Source organism: Magallana gigas, chromosome 3, assembly GCF_963853765.1.
Source record: "Magallana gigas chromosome 3, xbMagGiga1.1, whole genome shotgun sequence".
Taxonomy (NCBI): domain Eukaryota; kingdom Metazoa; phylum Mollusca; class Bivalvia; order Ostreida; family Ostreidae; genus Magallana; species Magallana gigas.
This window is the reverse complement of record NC_088855.1, coordinates 24,706,320-24,728,159: the sequence shown is the minus strand read 5'-3', so window position 1 is coordinate 24,728,159 and position 21,840 is coordinate 24,706,320. Positions and strand designations below refer to the sequence as shown.

The 21,840-nt window shown below is 32.8% G+C and overlaps 1 protein-coding gene across 1 annotated transcript; it reads right to left on the bottom strand.

The window, feature by feature from the left end:
- Positions 1-788: 788 nt before the first annotated feature.
- LOC105324348 (mitochondrial coenzyme A diphosphatase NUDT8) lies at positions 789-16,240 on the bottom strand. Its single transcript, XM_034482429.2, has 5 exons — positions 16,136-16,240; positions 6,627-6,744; positions 3,779-3,914; positions 1,547-1,627; positions 789-1,433 (listed from the first exon to the last, which is right to left on the bottom strand). Exons 1-5 carry the CDS (start codon positions 16,137-16,139, stop codon positions 1,206-1,208), a joined length of 567 nt encoding a protein of 188 aa, XP_034338320.1. The 5' UTR covers positions 16,140-16,240; the 3' UTR covers positions 789-1,205.
- Positions 16,241-21,840: the final 5,600 nt, after the last annotated feature.

Sequence of the window (21,840 nt, the reverse complement as noted above, 5' to 3'; positions counted from 1 at the left end):
TTCCAATGTTTCTCCGTAGGAAATATATAGACCGCGGATATGAATTGTACCCTTTTTTTTTTAGATTGCACAGACAGACAGAAGATTACTATATAATCCCCCCTCCAAATTTTTTGTGAGGTATAATAATTAATTTGAAAGGGTCGTAGTGATACACATTGCATGGAATTGTACATTTGAGAAAGCACAAATGTTGTAATGAAAAAGGACAATAACAAACTGTCAACTATCTCAAAAATCTATAAAACGAAATATAAATTCAAAGCAGACCAACACGGACCTCTAAAAAAAAATAGGGGTAGGATCAGGTGCCGAGGACGTGTCAGCATCCTTTGCTCTTTGTCGTAATCGGGACCCCCCCCCCCCCCCCGGAAAAGTCCGTAGACAATTGGGCGATTAATTATGTTCTAACAATTAGTATGAAAAACGTCAGTCAGCGTGCGACCCAGTGGAAGATTGTATTTGCCGACACGGTCGTTGTATCGACCATAGAACTTACAAAAAAATGACTTCAATCGAGACTGTTTTAACAACTTGTTAGTAGCTTGCCTCGCCTTAGAAACTGTTTATACGAAGAGCATGCCCTTGTGTATCAAATTAACTGAGAGACAAAAACACCATATGCAGGTGATGAAGGTATAATGATACATTAGTAAGGAAAGTTGACTATAGAAAAATTGAAGTCATCGCTTTATCATAAAGTTTTGTTGTTAGGTTACCATCAATGTCCATTTCCAGTAAAATATCCAAATATGAAACATATGACACAGACTCTGTGGTATCTTTTATTTCAAGTTCACTGGGATATATCGAGTCCATTATATTTTTTTCACGTACAAGTTTTTGAATAAATTCTGCTTCATAAGAATAAAAAAATAGGTCTGTTAACAATGGGGCACAATTGGTACCCATGGAAATTCCAACAGACTGTTGGAAGACTTGATTTTCAAAAACTAGATAGATGTTGTCTATCAGAAACTCAAGCATCTTTTTAATGTCAACTTCAGAGTACTTGTGTGTGCAATCAGAATGGTTTTTAACAAGATAATTTTTAAGATTTCCAATGAAAATGTATTTACATATCCACAATAGCATAACAATAGTGAATAAATTAGATATCAGTGTACATAAATCAAAAACATTCATCATATTCACCGATGGTAATTCAGAATGACTATAAATCATTTAACATGTACTTCATATAATCAATTTTTATGCAACAAATTAAATTTGTATAGTCCTGGGGCCAGAATCGGCAACAACATGTGTAGAGTAATTGCAGTTAGTCCCCATATTCGATGTTCTCCCCCAAGATATACAGGAAGCGTATAGCCAGATTTGAGTGATGGTAACTTTCCTCTTTTAAATTGAGTGGATCCAACATTTTTTCTATCACAAAGAGATGAAATTGTCCTTGTAAAAACACGTTCTACCTACAACAATTTAAAAAAATGTTAAAACACTTAGAATAGCAAGTGATCAGGTACAGAATTAATGGTGGTTAATCTGCTAAATGCAAATGTGTCGAGACAATTTGACTTTATACCTCAGTCTTGTTCAGGTGTAGATTATGGTTCTGTAGTTCACCAATGCTTGCTATAATTGGAGTCACCAAAGTTTTTCCATTCTATTTAAAAAAAATAATAGCTATTTACCGTATAATCAGATACTCAGCTAAATAAAAATCACTATTCTCCTTTTCGGGTTATCATATATATTGACTTTAATCCGTTGATTATATATATGATTAAAATGAGATCCTTTAATCGTCGCCCATGGATTGCTACCAAGAATCTGATATCAAACAAGAGGCCCATGGGCCACATCGCTCACCTGAGGAACAATAGGTGTGATAAAATCAGCTTAATGGAGTCATAATATAAACTATCTGGACAATGTACAATAATACATGTAGATCTTATATAAATAAAATCCATTTTTCCCCCTGGATATTCTTATGTTTATATTCATTAGTCCCTTTTCTAACAGGATGATTTTATAGTCATATCACATGTTGAGTATTGCAGTTCTCAAAAGGATCTTTAACAATTGTTTATATATGGGATATAAAGCTACATCAAACTCTGAACCTTCTTGTGAGGCCGAAGAATTGTCCTGGAGCAAAAGTCTTAACAATTATAAAGAATCATCTGGCTGATAAGTTTCTGAGAAGAAGATTTTTAAAGATTTACTCTATACATTCCTATGTAAACTTCGATCCCTCCATTGTGGCCCCACCCTACCCCCGGGGGTCATGATTTTCACAACTTTGAATTTACACAACCTTAGGATGCTTCTACACAAGTTTCAGCTTTTCTGGCTGATTAGTTTCTGAGAAGAAGATTTTTAAAGGTTTACTCTATATATTCCTATGTAAAAATTCGACCCCCCATTGTGGCCCCACCCTACCCCCGGGGGTCATGATTTTCACAATTTTGAATATACACTACTTGAGGATGCTTTCACACAAGTTTCAGCTTTCCTGGCTGATTATTTCTAAGAAGAAGATTTTTAAAGATTTACTCTTTATATTCCTATGTAAAACTTCGACCCCCCATTGTGGCCCCACCCTACCCCCAGGGGTCATGATTTTCACAAATTTGAATCTACACTACCTGAGGATGCTTCCACACAAGTTTCAGTTTTCCTGGCTTTATGGTTCTTGAGAAGAAGATTTTTGAAAATTTCTCAAAAATTTTCATTGATGATTTATAATTATCTCCCCTTGAAAAAGGGTGTGGCCCTTAATTTTCACAACTTTGAATTCCCTTTGCCTAAGGATGATTTGTGCCAAGTTTGGTTGAAATTGGCCCAGTAGTTCTTGAGAAGATGTTGAAAATGTGAAAAGTTTACGGACAGACGGACGGACGACGATCAAAATGTGATCAGAATAGCTCACTTGAGCTTTCAGCTCAGGTGAGCTAAAAAGGACTATGAAATCTATAATTTTGGCGAAAAACTTTGAAAATCATAATAGAGTACATGACCTGGTATTGGAAAGGTACAAGGCTTTGATAGAAAATAAATTTCCCAAATTCATTAACTTTCAAGATAGGTTTTATTTGTATATGTTTTCATAGATTAACTAAAACAAGGTGGCTAGTATACTTGTTCTATTTAAAACAACCTCCCATCCCTCAGGGGCAGACAGAAACTCTCCCTGTGGACATTGAAACAAAAAATTACTAGCTCTATATGCTACCTCTGAACTGAATCACCATCTGGTATTCATACCAAAATCATTTTACATGTACTGTTTATCAGGGATTATGGTTAGCCAATTATTATTATACTATTAACAAGTCTATTTGTTTATCTAAAAAGTTTAAAAACTGATATTCAATGATTAATGACTAAATATGAAGAAGCAAGGGAATTCTCAATTTTTAAGAAAGTGAATGAAATGCATATGATAAAATCAGATTGTTTACATATGTAAAATTGTTAATGCTCTTAGTGACTTCGGGGATCTAAAAATTCTCAATTTTTAAAAAGAAAGTGAATGAAATGCATATGATAAAATCAGATTGTTTACATATATAAATATAATTGTTTTATTAATAGATGTTCCTAATTACAATAAAACTAAAACATAAGCTTTCATTTGCTATGATCTTTGTAACATCTGCATAAATATGATCTCATAAATATGATCTCTTGACCACTTAAAAAATTTACACATTAATTAAGGAAAATTTCTGCACATCAAAAGGCTCATATTTGGAAATTTATCATCAAATGTAAATATCATAGAATATGAATAAAGGTTCAACTATACTACTCTGCTTGGTAAGCTCTGAAGTGATCCCCAAACAGCTTCTCTGGGAATTTTCAAACCAATTTCTTCCTGTGTCTCCCGCAAAGCTGTTGTTATCAAGTCATGATCTGTATCATCCATCATTCCTCCTGGAAAACTAATTTTAGAAAGAAAAAGTAATTCAATTGTTCCTTTTTGCAATTACTCATGGAGATATTTGAACAGATTAAAAATACAGGTACTGTGAGCAAGCTCATAAATGTTACCCCCCCCCCCCCCCCAGAAAAAAACCAATTTCTATTCTTAAAATTCCATTTTATTTCAACTTAACTGTTAATGCATGGAGATATTTGCATCCTTATGATAACAATCATGACTTGAATCAAACGTTATAAGGTCAAACTAGAAAACTGACCAGTCAGGAAGGGCCCCGCTATGACAATTAATATAGAGAAGTGAAAAAAACTTTGAATTCCATCCTCTTTATATTAACAATGATGAAAAATAAATGCCCGGCATAAGATGTAAAGAACTGCAATATATATAAGGTGGTAAAAAAAAGAAATGAAAATTATAAGTAAGAACTGTATTTTTAAAATTTCAAGATAATTCCTGAATGTCCAAAAACTCAAAATAGTAACCTTGTATCTGCATAAAACAGGGATAACCTCATGTCTTGTAAAAAAAACTAAATGAAATGTGTATTTAAAAAAGATTTAAACAGGTGTTTTATAAAATGCAAGCCTTCAGTGAATGCAAATACATTGTATCACCCAGGGTTGACCTCAACTTCAAAACAAACATCAGTTGCAGACAAAGGTGTTCATTAATCTTCATATGACAGATAGAGATAAGCCTCTAAATTTTCTGCAGCAGGCAAGATAATTAATCCCAGGGGATTAATTGTTCTGCTCTCTCATCCTTTTCTTCTAAATTTACAATAAGATTTTTTTTTCAGAAATGACAGAATGGGGTTATTATCTGATTACCTGTTAAAATTAACAGCATAAAGGCAGAAAAAAATAAAATTAATAATTAAAAAATAAAATAGTGAAAAAGGATATCTTAATATATATTTTGATTTTAGAATTCAATAAAATTTCATAAATCATTGTGTACGGTATTTTAACCAAAATAAAGTATGAATATTATATATTTTAAATCCATATTTCTAAGAATGTACACAATACTATACATCATTCAAAATTAACCTTAACTTCAATACAAAGTTCATTTTGAAGACACAGGTAGTGCAGTAATTAATCTCAATGATTTTCTTTCTGTGGAAGGTTAATTAATCCCAAAGGACAAATATTGCACAGCCTTCCAAATACTGTATACAATGGTAACATTCTCAGCAGTTATCTCTCTTTGCCCATTATCATTATGCATAGTTAAGGAATTTACCCCACCACCCCAGCTCCAAACCAGAAGACATAGAGAACCAAACTTAGCATCAAAATATGTATTTCTGCCTACTGAACTACCATACCAAATTTGAACTTGATTGGGCAACCATGAAAAAAGTTATTAGAAAAAAAAAGAAAATTTGTGGACAGAAGAGTGACAGACGGACGGACGGACAGAAGGACGGACGGACAGATTACTATAGGGCACCCGCAAATCCTTGCGGGGCCTTAATAAGATCTAGTAAATGATTCCAAAGTGTCTGTTTGGTGCTAGAACCATTATGACGTCATAATTTATTTGAAGAATCTTTTTCCCGTACTTATGGCTTCAAAAATTACGTAGAAAATTAAAGAAATTCTTGACACTCTATGTTAAATCATAGAAAAAGTAATCCCGATACCTATATTCAATTTTACATCATTTTAAAGGGGAGGTCAAGAGCTTGTTTAATTCCTATTTGGAAGAGATTGTAGACATTCTAGATATATTTTATTTGTCAAAAATGGACAAATCTCCGAAGTTTGTTCCTTATTTCCTTCATATTTCATTGAACATGACAGTTTAAAACATGTTTTTTCATTGTGTTTACCAAATATTTTAGCCCCGTACACCCTATCAAACAAAGCTATTGTTATGAAGCATCATTGAAAGAATTTATATTTTAAATTTTATAAACCTGTAGGCACCTTTCATTTACTAGATCTTGACCTTAATCCACATGTCAAGCAGCCATTAAATGTTTTGAATTTTAAGTATACTGAGTCTGATTATTTTTTTTCATTAATTTTTTTCCATACAATTTTTCCATACAAAAAAAGATCAAGTACATCGGGGCAGGTCATTTTCAGAGTGGCAGACAAGGATGAGAATCTAACAATTAATTTTATGTGGCCTGACACAAGCAAGCATTGTGTCAAATTTTACCTACTAATAATTTCCATTAATACAAGATATGTGAACCAGACAAGAATTATGCATTTTTTTAACAATGACTTTAAACTTGCCCAAATGACCTTCGGTCAAGATAATGACACATCCCAAGGTCATAAGCAATCTTTGTGTGAAGTACGAACTTTCAATGTTTCTCCATAAGTAAGATATGGACCTGGTACGAATTTTGCACTTTTCTTACCAGTGACCTTGACCTTGCCCGAATGACCTTGGGTCAAGGTTATGACACACCCCCAGGTCATAAGCAATCTTTGTGTGAAGTAAGACCTTCCAATGCTTCTCCATAAGAAAGATATAATGGACCAGACAAATTTTGCACTTTTTCTGCCAGTGACCTTGACCTTAGCCAAATGACCTATGACATATTTTTATGTGAAATCCCAAACCCCATTTTTTGTTTTAGTATTTGTAAAATTTTTCTTTATACCTATAACCCCCATCCAACTTTGTGGCCCCACTTTTCTCTAAGAAATCATAGTTTAATCAAACTCCAGCATCCAAAACCTACCACTCAGATGCAGCATCTAAGCCTGTCATGTACATCAAATGATCCTTGCCCTTGATGATACATCCCCAGTTTCCTTCTCCTGACAGGAGTTGACCTGTCAGCAGGTCCAGTACAATGTCTTGGTTTAGAAATATAGATTGAACTAGACACGATCTCGTTGCGAGCAACGAGGAGGTCTTCCGTTCGATTTTTAGAATAAAATAAGACATCATCGACTTTGATTTTCGACAACAAAACATGTTATGGAAAAAGGAGTGAAGTACTAATGCTTTATTGTATCGCCTTTTATAAGTTCTCTTGCTTTTTTAAATACTTGCATTTCTTTTAATTAAGATAAAAAAGATCAAACTTGTTTACCTCTGGTCCCAAAAAACCTAATTGGGTAACGCAAGAGAAAATCATTATATTGTTAGGATATATAAACGTATAATACCTAATCTAGCTTTAATAACCTTTCACAAAATGGCTCTCATTAAAGGGCTATAGATAAAAGATTTTAGAGCTCTTTGATCACCTAATTTAAGGGGCCAGTCCCTTTTTCTTGCATTCAAATGAAAGGACATTTAATTCTAGTCTGAACGCATTTTGTTAACAAGTGTTTAGAAATTTGTTACCGTTCTAGAGATATATGAGAAAAAAAGGTTTATGGGGCCGATCCCTTATCTCTTGATAGGGGCCGTTTGACGAAATTTTGAAGGTTGTATATTGTTAAGAACATCATTTTGAACAACTTTTCTTCTGTACTGCATTTCAAAATATTTTTCCTTTCTGAGATATGGGTGATCAAAATTTTGGACTTTTGGCCCCTGATAAACCCCTAATTACAAATCACATGACAAAACTATTACATTGCTTTGATACATAATTGAAGATAAACACATTTGCTTCTATAATATTTCACAAAATATCTCTCAATATAGGGTTATATACTAAAGACTTTAGAGTCATTTGGTCCCCTAATTTTAGGGGCCAGCCCCTTATTCTTGATATAAAATGAAAGGTTATTTAATTCTAAACAAATTTTGTTCAACAAGTGTTTAAAAATTCGTTACCGTTTTGGAGATCTATGAGAAAGAAGGTTTAGGGGCCGATCCCTTAACTCCTTATAGGGGCCGTTTGACGCAATTTTGAAGGTTGCATTTTGTTTAGAACATCTTTTTGAACAACTTTTCTTCTGTACTGCATTACAAGATATTTTTCCTTTCTGAGATATGGAGGATCATCATTTTGGACTTATGGCCCCTAAAAACCCTTAATTACGTAACACATAATAAAATCATTACATTGCTTGAATACATAACTGTAGGATAAACACATTTGATTCTATAACATTTCACAAAATATCTCTCAGTAAAGGGCTACAGATTAAAGACTTTAGAGCCCTTTGGACCCCTAATTTTAGGGGCCAGCCCCTTTTTCTTGGTATCAAATGAAAGGTTATATAATTTTCAACAAATTTTGTTCAACAAGTGTATAAAAATTCGTTACCGTTTTGGAGATATATAAAAAAAAAGGTTTTAGGGGCCGATCCCTTATCTCCTTTTAGGGGCCTTTTAACAAAATTTTGAAGGTTGCATTTTATTAAGAACATTAATTTGAACAACTTTTCTTATGTATTGCATTACAAAATAGTTTTCCTTTTTGAGATATGTGTGATCGAAATTTTGGACTTTTGGCCCCTAAAAACCCTTAATTACGTAATACATGACAAAATCATTACATTGCTTGGATACATAACTGTGAGATAAACATATTTGCTTCTATAACCTTTCACAAAATATCTGTCAGTAAAGGGCTACAGATTAAGGACTTTAGAGCCCTTTGGACCCCTTATTTGAAGGACCAGCCCCTTTTTCTTGATTTCAAAGAAAAGGTCCTGTAAATAGAAACTTTTTTTACATATCATGTCTTAACAAAATATTTTTCAGAAAAAAGATAATTAAAGAAAACCAGAAAAAATTTCGACGTTTTTTCCACCTCAATTTTCGGGTCCAGGCGAGCTTCGGCGCCTTTCAAGACAGATCAAAATGAAAATTAAATTACAAATCTACAATCTTTTGTCTACTATCCCTGAAAGTTTGAACTCGATATCTTTTATAGTTTAGGAGAAGTTCCACGGACAAGCAACCCCCCTAAAAATCGCTAAAACGTCAATTTCTCAAAAACGGAAGTGACGTCATCAATATAATAAAAAACCTATCAGGTTTGGATCATTATCTAACAGATCTGAAAGTTTCATGAAAATCGGCCGAGCCGTTTTTGAGAAATCGCGTGCACAAAAATTGTAAGAAAAAAAAGAAAAATAACTAGACACGATCTCGTTGCGAGCAACGAGGAGGTCTTCCGTCCGATTTTTTGAAGGTAATATGACATCATTGACTTTGATTTTCGATAACAAAACATGATTTGGAAGTAGGAGTGGATTACTAATGCTTTTCTGTTTCGTTTTTTATAAGTTCTCTTACGTAGCTTTTTTAAAAATAATTTGCATTTCTTCCAAATAAGATAGAAAAAATTAAACTTTATTACCTGTAGCCCCTAAAAACACTAATAAGGTAAACACATGAAGAAAAAAAATACAGGGTATATAAACGTATTATTATGCTTTTGTAACATTTCAGAAAATATATCTCAGTAAAGCGCTACAAATACAATTTTTTAGAGCCTTTTGGTCCCCTAATTTGAGGGGCCAGCCCCTTTTTCTTGATATCAAATAAAAAGCCATTTAATTCTAATCACATTTTTTTGAATCAGTGTTTGGGATTTGTTACCGTTTTTGAGATATTTGAGAAAGAATGTTTTAGGGGCCGATCCCTAATCTCCTTTTAGGGGCCGTTTAACGAAATTTTGAAGGTTGCATATTACTTAGGACATCACTTTGAGCATCTTTCCTTCTATACTGCATTTTAAAATCCTTTTCGTTTCTGAGATATGGGTGATCAAAATTTTGGACTTTTGGCCCCTAAAAACCCCTAATTACGTAACATATAATAAAATCATTACATTGTTTGGATACATTACTGTTAGAAAAACATATTTGCTTCTTTAACATTTCACAAAATATCTCTTAGTAAAGGGCTGCAGATGAAAAACTTTCGAGCCCTTTAATCCCCTAATTTGAGGGGCCAGCCCCTTTTTCTTGATAACAGATAAAAGGTCATTTAATTCTACACACATTTTGTTCAATAAGTATTTAAAAATGTGTTATCGTTCTTGAGATATTTGAGAAAGAATATTTTAGGGGCCGATCCCTTATTTCCTTTTAGGGGCCGTTTAACGATATTTTGAAAGTTGCATATTTCTTAGGACATCATTTTGAGCATCTTTTCTTCTGTGCTGCATTTCAAAATCCTTTTTCTTTTCTGAGATATGGGTGATCGAAATTTTGGACTTTTGGCCCCTAAAAACCCTTGGTTAGGTAACACATGATTAAATCATTACATTGCTTAGATACATAACTGTAAGATAAACATATTTGCTTCTTTAACATTTCACAAAATATCTCTCAGAAAGGGCTACAGATTAAAGACTTTAGAGCCCTTTGGTCCCCTAATTTTAGGGGCCAGCTCCTTTTTCTTGATATCAAATAAAAGGTCATTTAATTCTACACAAATTTTGTTCAACAAGTGTTTAGAAATTTGTTACCGTTCTAGAGATATATGAGAAAGAAGGTTTTAGGGGCTGGTCCCTTATCTCCTTTTAGGGGGCTTTTAACGAAATTTTGACGGTTGCATTTTGTTAAGAACATCATTTTGAACAACTTTTCTTCTGTACTGCATTACAAAATATTTTTCCTTTCTGAGATATGGGAGATCGAAATTTTGGACTTTTGGCCCCTAAAAACCCTTAATTACGTAACACATCATAAAATCATTACATTGCTTGAATACATAACTGTAAGATAAACATATATTCTTCTATATTCTATTACAAAATATCCCTCGGTAAAGAGTTACTGGTAAAAGACTTTAGAGCCCTTTAGGTCCCTAATATTAGGGGCCAGCCCCTTTTTCTTGGTATCAAATGAAAGGTCATTTGATTATAAAGACATTTTGTTCAGGAAGTGTTTAAAAATTAGTTACCATTCTTGAGATATCTGAGACAGAATGTTTTAGGGGCCGGTCCCTTATCTCCTTTTTGGGGCCGCTGAACCAAATTTTTTAGATTGCATGTTGTTAAGTACATCATTTTAAGCATCTTTTCTTTTATACTGCATTTCAAAATATTTTTCCTTTTTGAGATATAGGTGATCAAAATTTTGGACTTTTGACCCCTAAAAACCCCTAATTACGTAACATATGAGAAAATCGTTATACTGCTTGGCTTAATAACTGTAAGATAAACATATTTGCTGTTATAATTTATTACAAAAAATCCCTCGGTAAAGAGTTATGGGTAAAAGACTTTAGAGCCCTCTAGGTCCCTAATTTGAGGGGCCAGCCCCTTTTTCTTGATATCAGCAGAAAGGTCTTATAAATATAAACTTTTTTTACATTACATGTTTTAACAAAATATTTTCCAGAAAAAAGATAAAGAGAGAAAAGCACAAAAATTCACGACGCTTTTTTAATGTAAATTTTCGAGCCATGGCGAGCTTTGGCGCCAGTAGTGCTAAACATACAAAACAACAATCATGCAAAATTTCAATCTTTCCTTTACCTACCGTAAAAATTTGAGCTTAATATCTCTTATAGTTTAGGAGAACAACAGAAGACAAAATACCCATATAAAAATTAGAAAAATCTCAATATATCAAAAACGGATGTGACGTCATCAATCTAGAAAATTTCCAATCAAGTTCAGACCACTATCTATCACATCCTAAAATTTGATTGAAATCGGCCGAGCCGTTTCTGAGAAATCGCGTGCACAAAAAAAGGCAGAAAAATAATAATAACTAGACACGATCTCGTTGCGAGCAACGAGGAGGTCTTCCGTCCGATTTTTAGAAGAGGAAATGACCTTGCCTTTTATCTTCATCAACGAAACATATCAGGAAATGCAGATGTGATCTAAAAGAGCGATGGATGAAGGATTATACACCCCGTTGGATCCCTAATTTAGGGACCAGCCACATTTTATTTCATATCAATTAAGAGGTCTTTTAATTTCGATACATTTTGTGTAAAAAGTTTAGAAATTTGTAACCGGTCTTGATTTATCTGGAAGAGATCATGGGAACGGATAACAAACAAGTTTTTGTTGCAGATTGTTAATCACATTTTTTAGCGTATTTTGTTCAATAATGCTCCTTAGAATTGCTTTTTTTTTTAATTTTGGGACGTTGATGATAAGTTTGGACTTTTGACCCCTTAAAATCCCTTATTACATAACATAGGAGTAAACAATTTTCATGTATAGGTACATAACATTTCGATTAACATAATTGCTTCCGTAATGTATTACAAAATATTTCACAATTAAAAGTTATGATTAAAAGACTTTAGAACTCTATCGGCTCCTAATTTGAATAGCCAGCCCCTTCTTCGTGATATAAAAAGAAAGCTCTTGTCATTTTAAACACATTTTGTTCAACAAGTATGTAGAAATTATGTACCGTTCTCGAGATGTCTTGAAGAGATCGTTTTAAGGGCCGACCCTATAACTCCTTTTAGGGACCGGATAACAAAAAAATGTTGGTTGCAAATTGTTAACGATATTATTTGGAGCATCTTTTGTTCAACATTGCTTTTCAAAATTTCTCTCCATTTTCAGATATATAAGATCAAAATTTCGGACTGCTGGCCCCTTAAAATCCCTGAATACATATCAAAGGAGTAAACAACTGTCATGTATAGGTACATAACGTTACGATGAACATAATTGCTTCTATAAAGTATTACAAAATATTTCACATTAAAAAGATATTATTAGAATACTTTAGAGCCCTTTCGGCCCTTAATTCAAAGGGCCAGCCCCTTTTCCCTAATGTCAAATGAAAGTTCTTGACTTTTTAAAGTTTTTTTGTTCTATAAGTCTTAACAAAATACTTTTGAGAAAAAATATATTCAAAGAAAACCACAAAAAAATCATGACGCTTTTTATCTCAATTTTTAAGCTCAGGCGAGCTTCAGTGTTTTTTGTCACAGAAGAATGAAAATGCTTCTGTCATATCCACAAACATAGGTCTATAAACCCTGAAAATTTGAATCAAATATCTGTTTTTGTTTAGGAGAAAATCACCGGACAAGCCGACCCTCTAAAAATCTTAAAAACGTCAATATCTCTAAAACGGAAATGACGTCATCAATATAAAAAATTTCCAATAAGGTTCAGACCAATATGTGTTAGTTCTGAAAGTTTCATTAAAATCAGCCAAGCCGTTCCCGAGAACTCGCGTGCACAAAAATGCGTAAGAAAAAAAAAGAATAATGATCTCGTTGCGAGCAACGAGGAGGTCTTCCGTCCGATTTTTAGAAGGAAATATGACATCATCGACTTTGATTTTCGACAAAAAAACGTGATATGGAAAAAAGAGTGGAGAACTAATGCTTTATTGTATCACATTTTATAACTTATCTTATATTGCCTTTTTAAAGACTTGCATTTCTTCAAATTAAGATAGAAAAGATTAAACTTGTTTACCTCTGGCTCCTAAAGAACCCTTAAAGGGACTTGGACACGATTTGAGATCAAAAATTTTATTTTCATTTTTACTGTTTAAAATGGTTTATTGGTGCATTTTAAATGATTGACCAAAATATTAGATGTTAACTTCAAGTAACAAGCGAGATACAGAGGTAAGAAATGATAGTAATGTAAACAAAGCTCGAGTCTTATAGCTGTTTACAAAAAATGTAATGTAGAGAATTATCATTTCTTAGACAAAATGACATGTAAAAAACAATTTAAACTAATTCAATATCTTCTTAAACATTATTATCAATAAAAGAAAGTTACATTTGATTGACACCAATAAAATGAATATGTAAAAATGACAATATTCGAGCTTTGTTTACAAAACAAAGAAATATAAACTCTGTATCTTGCTTATAACTCGATATTTGAGTTTTAAATTTTAACATAGCATTATAAACTTCTATGTTTATCAGTATAAACATTGAAAATGGAAAAATAAAATTTGAGAATTTTAAGTCAAATCGTGTCCCAAGTCCCTTTAATACGTAACGCAAGAGAAAATCATTATATTGTTAGGATATATAAACCTATTATACCTAATTCAGCTTAAATAACCTTTCACAAAATAGCTCTTAGTAAAGGGCTATAGATAAAAGAATTTATAGCCCTTTGATCCCCTAATTTAAGGGGCCAGCCCCTTTTTCTTGAAATCAAATGGAAGGTCATTTCATTCTTAACACATTTTGTAAACAAATGTTTAGAAATTCGTTACCGTTCTTATATATATATCTTATATAGATATATGAGAAAGAAGGTTTTAGGGGCTGATCCCTTATCTCCTTGTAGGGGCCGTTTAACGAAAGTTTGAAGGTTGCATATTGTTAAAAACATCATTTTGAACAACTTTTCTTCTGTACTGCATTTCAATATATTTTTCCTTTCTGAGATATGGGTGATCAGAATTTTGGACTTTTGGCCCCTTAAAACCCCTAATTACATAACACATGATAAAATCATTACATTGCTGAGATACATAATTGTGAGATAAACATATTTGCTTCTATAACATTTTACAAAATATCCCTCAGTAAAGGGCTATAGATAAAAGACTTTAGAGCCCTTTGGTTCCCTAATTTAAGAGGCCAGCCCCTTTTTCTTGATATCAAATAAAAGGTCACTTAATTCTAAACACATTTTGTTCAACAAGTGTTTAGAAATTTGTTACTGTTCTGGAGATATATAAGAAAAAAGGTTTTAGGGGCCGATCCCTTATCTCCTTATAGGGGCCGTTTAACGAAATTTTGAGGGTTGCATATTGTTAAGAACATCAGTTTGAACAACTTTTCTTCTGTACTGCATTTCAATATATTTTTCCTTTCTGAGATATGGGTGATCAGAATTTTGGACTTTTGGCCCCTTAAAACCCCTAATTACATAACACATGATAAAATCATTACATTGCTGAGATACATAATTGTGAGATAAACATATTTGCTTCTATAACATTTTACAAAATATCCCTCAGTAAAGGGCTATAGATAAAAGACTTTAGAGCCCTTTGGTTCCCTAATTTAAGAGGCCAGCCCCTTTTTCTTGATATCAAATAAAAGGTCACTTAATTCTAAACACATTTTGTTCAACAAGTGTTTAGAAATTTGTTACTGTTCTGGAGATATATAAGAAAAAAGGTTTTAGGGGCCGATCCCTTATCCCCTTAATTACGTAACACATGGAAAAATCATTACATTGCTTAGATACATAACTGTGAGATAAACATAATTGCTTCTATAACATTTCACAAAAAATCGTTCAGTAAAGGGCTACAGATTAAAGACTTTAGAGACCTTTGGTCCCCTAATTTGAGGGGTCAGCCCCTTTTTCTTGATTTTAAAAGAAAGGTCTTGTAAATAGAAACTATTTTTACATTACATGTCTTAACAAAATATTTTTCAGAAAAGAGATAATTAAAGAAAACCACAAAAAATTACGACGTTTTTTTAATCCCAATTTTCGGGTCCAGGCGAGCTTCGACACTTTTTGCGATCGAAATGATTTTAAACCTTCATGCACAATTTCAGTCTTCCGTCTACCATCGCTGAAAATTTCAAGTTTATATCTACTATAGTTTAAGAGGAGTACTGCCGACAAAATACCCCTCTGAAAATCGATAAAACGACTATATCTCAAAACCGGAAGTGACGTCATCAATAAAAAAAATTTGCAATACGGTTCATATAATCTTCTATTAGATCCCAAAGTTTCATGAAAATCAATTGAGTAGTTTTCGAGATCTCGCGTGCACAAAATTTGTAAGAAAAAAAAATAATAATATAGAAGAATAGGGAAAAAGAAACAAAGCAATAACAATAAGGTCTTCCGTTGGAAACGGAAGACCTTAATAATAATAGGGAAAAAGAAATCGTACGAAAACAATAAGGTCTTCCGTTGGAAACGGAAGACCTTAATAAGCATTATTAAGCTATGACAATTCCAAATTGCTTGATTTAGCTAATTTTGTCATACATTTCTCTTAAATGTGTAATATTTTCAGCAAGTATAAAAATTCAACAATTATGTCTCTGAAGAGACTTTGCACTTAAACTTCTAAAAGTTTTGAGGCAATTGATTCATGACTACATAGTAACTTCTTGAGTTGAATGACATATAAAGAGGGCCAATTCTGATAAACAAGATAATTCAGCACAATATACTTATCCACACCGCATTGCACACGATGTGATGGACAGTTACCCGAACAATGGAAATGTATTTTTTGCTTAAAAGTGTTCAACAGCTGCCAAGTTAAAACTATCTTTAATTTGAGTTGCTTTTTAAATAGTGAGTATAAATTATAATGTAGTAACAAACATGCAATCTTTTTTACATCAAATTCTAGTAAGTAACTGCATGTAAATAGCTTTATTATATACCCATCAATTTTTCCCTTCTTGGTACTGTCAATTTTACAGAGTGTGATCCGATTTTCCGGATCACCACACTGTGGTTTTCCAATTCCGTATCACCACTCTCTGAAGCTGATGACGTAGTAAACATTAAATAATGTCTGTATTAACTATTTTAGCACATTTTAAAAGAGCTTGTTTCAAAATAGCTTTGTTATATAAATAAACAACATGCAGTTGATTTTAAAAAGATAGTTTTGTGATTAAAGCTTTTAAATAGACAAGGGTATATAAAGTTTATCATTATAACAGTAACTTGATCCAAAGAGTTGGATCAGGTATCATTGTCAGACATGGATCATCAGATCAAAGTCGACGCTTTGAGTCTTATTTGATCTAATGATCCGCGCCTGGCAACTCGACATGTTGATCCGAGCCTTTGGATCAACTTACTGTTATAATAATATATATTTATCAAGCTATTCTGAATAAGTTAAGAAAGGAGTCTTCTTGTTATCAGACATACTTCTTATATATTAAGAAATTTATAAAATTTTGACACAGTCGAACAGATCAAATAACCAAATGATTCTATCAGTTTAATCAAATTTGACAATCTTGTTTCTGCATAAAGGTCAGGTCAAGGCCACTACCTTTTTTCTCAACTTAAAAGATGATGAAAATAAATGTAGTTATTTGGATATATGGAGACATCTGTTTAAGATATGAAGTTTCTATTCTTTAATCAATGAAATAATAAAATATTGGAATGTCTATCAGCTTGTTCTACTAAATTGGACTAAATATTTAAACTAAAATTGATATTGCTTCACCCGCATTCCCTCTAATTTTCTTAAATTTTGAAGATATTTTGATTATTTTTTTATGCTTCCAATATTAAAATATTTATGATTTTTACATATTATGAAGACTTTATATAAATTTAAGATATAAATTGACAGAAAAGCTAACATATTTACCATTTATTAAGAGAGAAAAACTGATTTTAGTGATTTTTTCACACAAATCCAGGTATATAATGAGCGCTTAAAATAGCTAATAAAAATGTAATTTGGTAGGCAGATCATATTTTAAAAACATATTCTGAAACCCAAGTATCTTATCATTAGTTCACATTAGTTAAAAAATTCCAACATTAATGTTATTGGTTTTAAAATGCTAAATAAACTCATGAATCTACAGCAATTCTGAATTGCAAAGAATATGATATTTTCCTATGCCATTAGGTTTAATTTGCCAAAAATATCGTCCTTGTTAGATTGTAAACTTTGATTATTATATCTGAGCTAAGCTGTTTGATAGGTTTAAAGAAGAAAGAAAAATAATTTCCTTTCATCATTTAATCAAATTTACCAAGATATCTTCATTGACACATTATTATTTTTCATTCTGAAAAATTCACAGGAACAAACACAAATTTCTTATGGAGATTTATGATGGAAAATGTTTACATTTTTCTCCAAATGGAAGTCATTCGGAATACCTTGCACAATTCTTCAACGTTATCATCTCTTTTGCAATGCTAAATTCCTGTAGACTTTAAATTTTAGCAGTGTATTGAAACCTGACATGCTATAGAGGGGGCGTTTCAATGGAGAAATCTTGGGATTTTCTCAAACTATTGAATGGACATTGTTTGAACCCACAGTTATTTCTAAATATCGAATAATTTACGAAAATGTTGCTGCATAAATATCTTGGGGCAGAGTTTAGCTAAATCAAAAGATTATAAATTTATAATGGACCTGGTGAGTTCCAGGGGGTTGAAAGGGCACCAAATGTAATGAGTGGAATAATGATACACCTGACAGGGATTCCAACCTGCCCCAGGCCCACTGAATCTCTATAGTCAGCTGTTCTACCGTCTGACCGTTAAACACATAAAATTATAAGAGTTTTTTATGGTTTCTTGGAGGCTAAAGAATGTCATTTTAAAAATAGGTAAGCAAGTATATACTCACCTCACCTCTCCTCGGTGGGCAGGGATTTTATTGGACCGCACCATAAACAGAATAGATGGTTCTCCTTTTACAGAGCACAGTGGGATTAATACAGCTGCCTTCCTATGATCCCCAGCTACTGTCACTTTTCTCAAAGAAGGCAAGTCATACTTCTGAAGTGCTTTTAGAACTCTAAGTTTGTTCTCTTCAGACAAAATATTTTCAAAAGTCACTGCATTTTGGTCAAACAGTACACCGTTACAATGGAATAATTTACAGTGCCTGAAATTGAATCCCATGTTTTGCAAGCACAGGGGGATCCGTCTACACACATGCCTATTCATTTTCATTGCAGTTTGTGTGTTTCAACGTATTTACTTTATGTTCGAAATCCAAAATTTGTGAAAATACTTTTCTGTAGTAGAAGTACATTCAATCTATAATCACTAAATCAAACAACTTGATTAAACAATACATGAATTGTCTCTTTTAAAATAATATTTTCGAGTGCAAACGACAGTCTTGACCAAAGAGTAGGTACAAAGCTGCTCAGCAATAACGAATTTGTTTAGATTTATCGCCTATATATACGATTTTTTCCGATCCCGATTGAAAAAGAATAATCTTAACAGATCGCCTAGCGCTCAAACTATATTAATTTTAGGACTTGTCCACTCAGGTAAAACCGGATTCCAAGGGACACGGGGTCCCCTCGGGATCCCTGGCCCCGAAAGGGGCAATATAAGTGTCACAGTTGATGTTTATTTAAAGAAGATATGAGGATAAAATACTGAGCACAAATGCCCATTCGGTTTACAGGTTTAGCCGTGGAATACAATTTTGAATTTATTCTTTAGCTCACCGAGACGAAGTCTAATGATCATGCTACATGTATACCCCGGCATCGGCGTTGGCGTCCGGACCTGGTTAAAGTTTTTGTTGCAGGTCCTGTATCTAAGAGCGTTTTCTCCTGGAACTCGAGTTTTCACTCTAGATACCAACCTCTTGATGCGCACGCACAAATTAAGACGAACAGAAAAATTAACTCTATGTACTCTCCAAAATGGAATATTTCTCTAATATCATGCCCCGTAATTTAAAAATTTGAAATTTCGAATGAAAATGAGATGCGTATGTACCTATCCTTGAAATTTTCCTTAAATAAAAACAACAGATAAAGTAATGCATTACTTTATATTGCACTATTTGCAATTATTTTTGTTCCTTTTTACATTTTTAAATTAACAAAAGACCCTGTATCGGTAATAAACGTAACTTAAATAATTGAAATAAATATAGACAATAGGTTCAAATTTTGATTCCTTTTGATATAAAAAGTTTTCACAAACTTTAAAAAAAAAAATGACTCAAATTAATCAGACATAAAACCATATACATTAGTCGATATCTGTAGAATGTTTTCGAAAGATCTTTATACGGAATTCGTTGTAAAACAAACTAATAATAAAGTATAAAAGATGTGTTTCAATTTATTCTTTATTTTTATAATATCATATGTACTCATCGAAATAATACGTTAAAAAAAATCTAGACGTCGTCTGATGGATCAATGTCCGCCATGTTGGAGAGTCCTGACCCTCCTTAGATCGAGAGTCGAACTCGATGTAAACTCGGGTTTAAGGATGACGTTTACTCAGAATGAAAAAAAATTCCACTGATGATAATGAAAAACCAACTATTGTGTGTTATAGACCTTTTATTGTAGTGTTATTTTTCATTTTCAAAAAAGTAGGTCAATGACCTACTTTTTGAGTTAATGGCCATTGTATATTTTTGGAAAATTAAAGGAAAATCACTTAAAATTTTTACACTATGATTGAAATTTTCTTAAATGTGAAAATAATACAAATTGCTCAACACTTTTGAAAATGAAATACAATTCATGAATGGCAGTGACACTAAATACATACAAAGCATTAAGTTTTCCTTCACAATTCTTATAAATATTCCAGTCCGAATTTCCTCTATCACTTTTCAAATTCCTACCCGTTTTCGATCCAATTTTACAAAAAATTGAATGATGATAATACAAAAACATTTATAGTATTAAACTACTTATATTGATCTTATTCTGTTGGCATATAATTTATATGAGGTCAATGATCAAAATTTTGAGATATGGTGTCTTTTCTCGTTTTTTAGCATATTTCAATATTTTTTAAATTCATGCCATACGGTTATTATAATGAATAAATGAGGTAAAACTACCAGAAAATATGCAAAATTATATAGACTAAAATATAAAATCTTAACTTTTAGTATTAGAGTACTTCCAAGAATGTTTTAGCAAAAAACAAAATCTGCAAAATTTAGTCCGAATTTCCTCTGTTTGGCTAAAAGTCTATTTTTGTTTTGGCATAATTCAATAATATAATAGAAATATCGAATGTTATGTCAATAATAATTCATTTCACAGATACTTTTTGTGTTTAGAACAAATTTTACTCATGACATTGAACTTTATAACAATCCGAATTCGAGAACTCAAACCCTGAGTAAACAACACCCTTAAACTCTCGCTGTTTATCTCAAAAACGGGTGACTAGATACGGAGCTAGAGTTCCAGAAGAAAACGCTCTAAGTTACTACTTGTCCTATCACCATGAATTTCATATGCTGGAGGAGGTTAAGGTTTTTGTATCAGGTTAGAGTTTTTGGTGCAGGTGCCCTTTGATAGTATTTCTAAGTAACTACTGATCCTAACTTCACCAAACTTGCATGGATGGTGCCTCATATGATACTGATGTACCTGACAGGCTTGAATGCTGAATCTGAGCAACATGTTTCGGATGCTGGAGAAGGTTAAGGTTTTTAGAACTGGTTAAAGATTTTGGAGCAGGTGCCTTCTGATGATTATATCTTAGTTATTACTCGTCATAACTTAACCAAACTTCCATGGATGGTGCGTCTTTTGATATTGCTGCCCTGCTTGGCTTGGATGCTGAATCATAGCCATAGCTTTAGAGCTTTAGAGCTGGTTAAAGATTTTAGAGCAGCCCCCCCCCCCTCTGATGATTATATCTTAGTTATTACTGGTCCTTACTTAACCAAACTTACATCTTATATGATACTGATGCATCTGACAGGCATGAATGCTGGATCTGAGCCATAGTTTTCGGATACTGGATGAAGTTTAGTTTTTTGGAACAGGTCATGTGTATGATAGATAATAGTACTATTTCAAACTTGCATAGTTGATTTAACTATAATTTAAATAAATGGCAGATGTAGCTTCAGACGTAGAGTCTGATCTCCATTATCAAGGATGCTAAAAAATATACCTTAGTTATTTCTGGTCCTAATTTTATCAAACTTGCATGAATGGTGTGCCTTATGATACTGATGCACCTGAAAGCCATGAATGCTGAATCTTAGCCATAGGTTTCGGACCTTAGAGGAGGTTAAGGTTTCATGAGCTGGTTAAAGGTTTTAGAGCAGTGGCCTCTGATGATCATATCTTAGTTATTACTGGTCCTAACTTAACCAGACTTGCATGGTTGGTGCGTCTTGTGATACTGATGCATCTGACAGGCTTGAATGCTGAATCTGAACTAAAGGTTTCGAATACTGGAGGAGGTTAAAGTTTTTTTGAGCTGGTTAAAGTTTTTGTTGTAGGTACCCTCTGATGATTATTATTACTGGTCTTAACTTCACCAAACTTGCATGGATGATGAAAAAATGACAATAACAAAGCGTTAACCATCTCAAAAATCCATAAAACGAAATAGAAATTCAAAGCAGAGCAACACG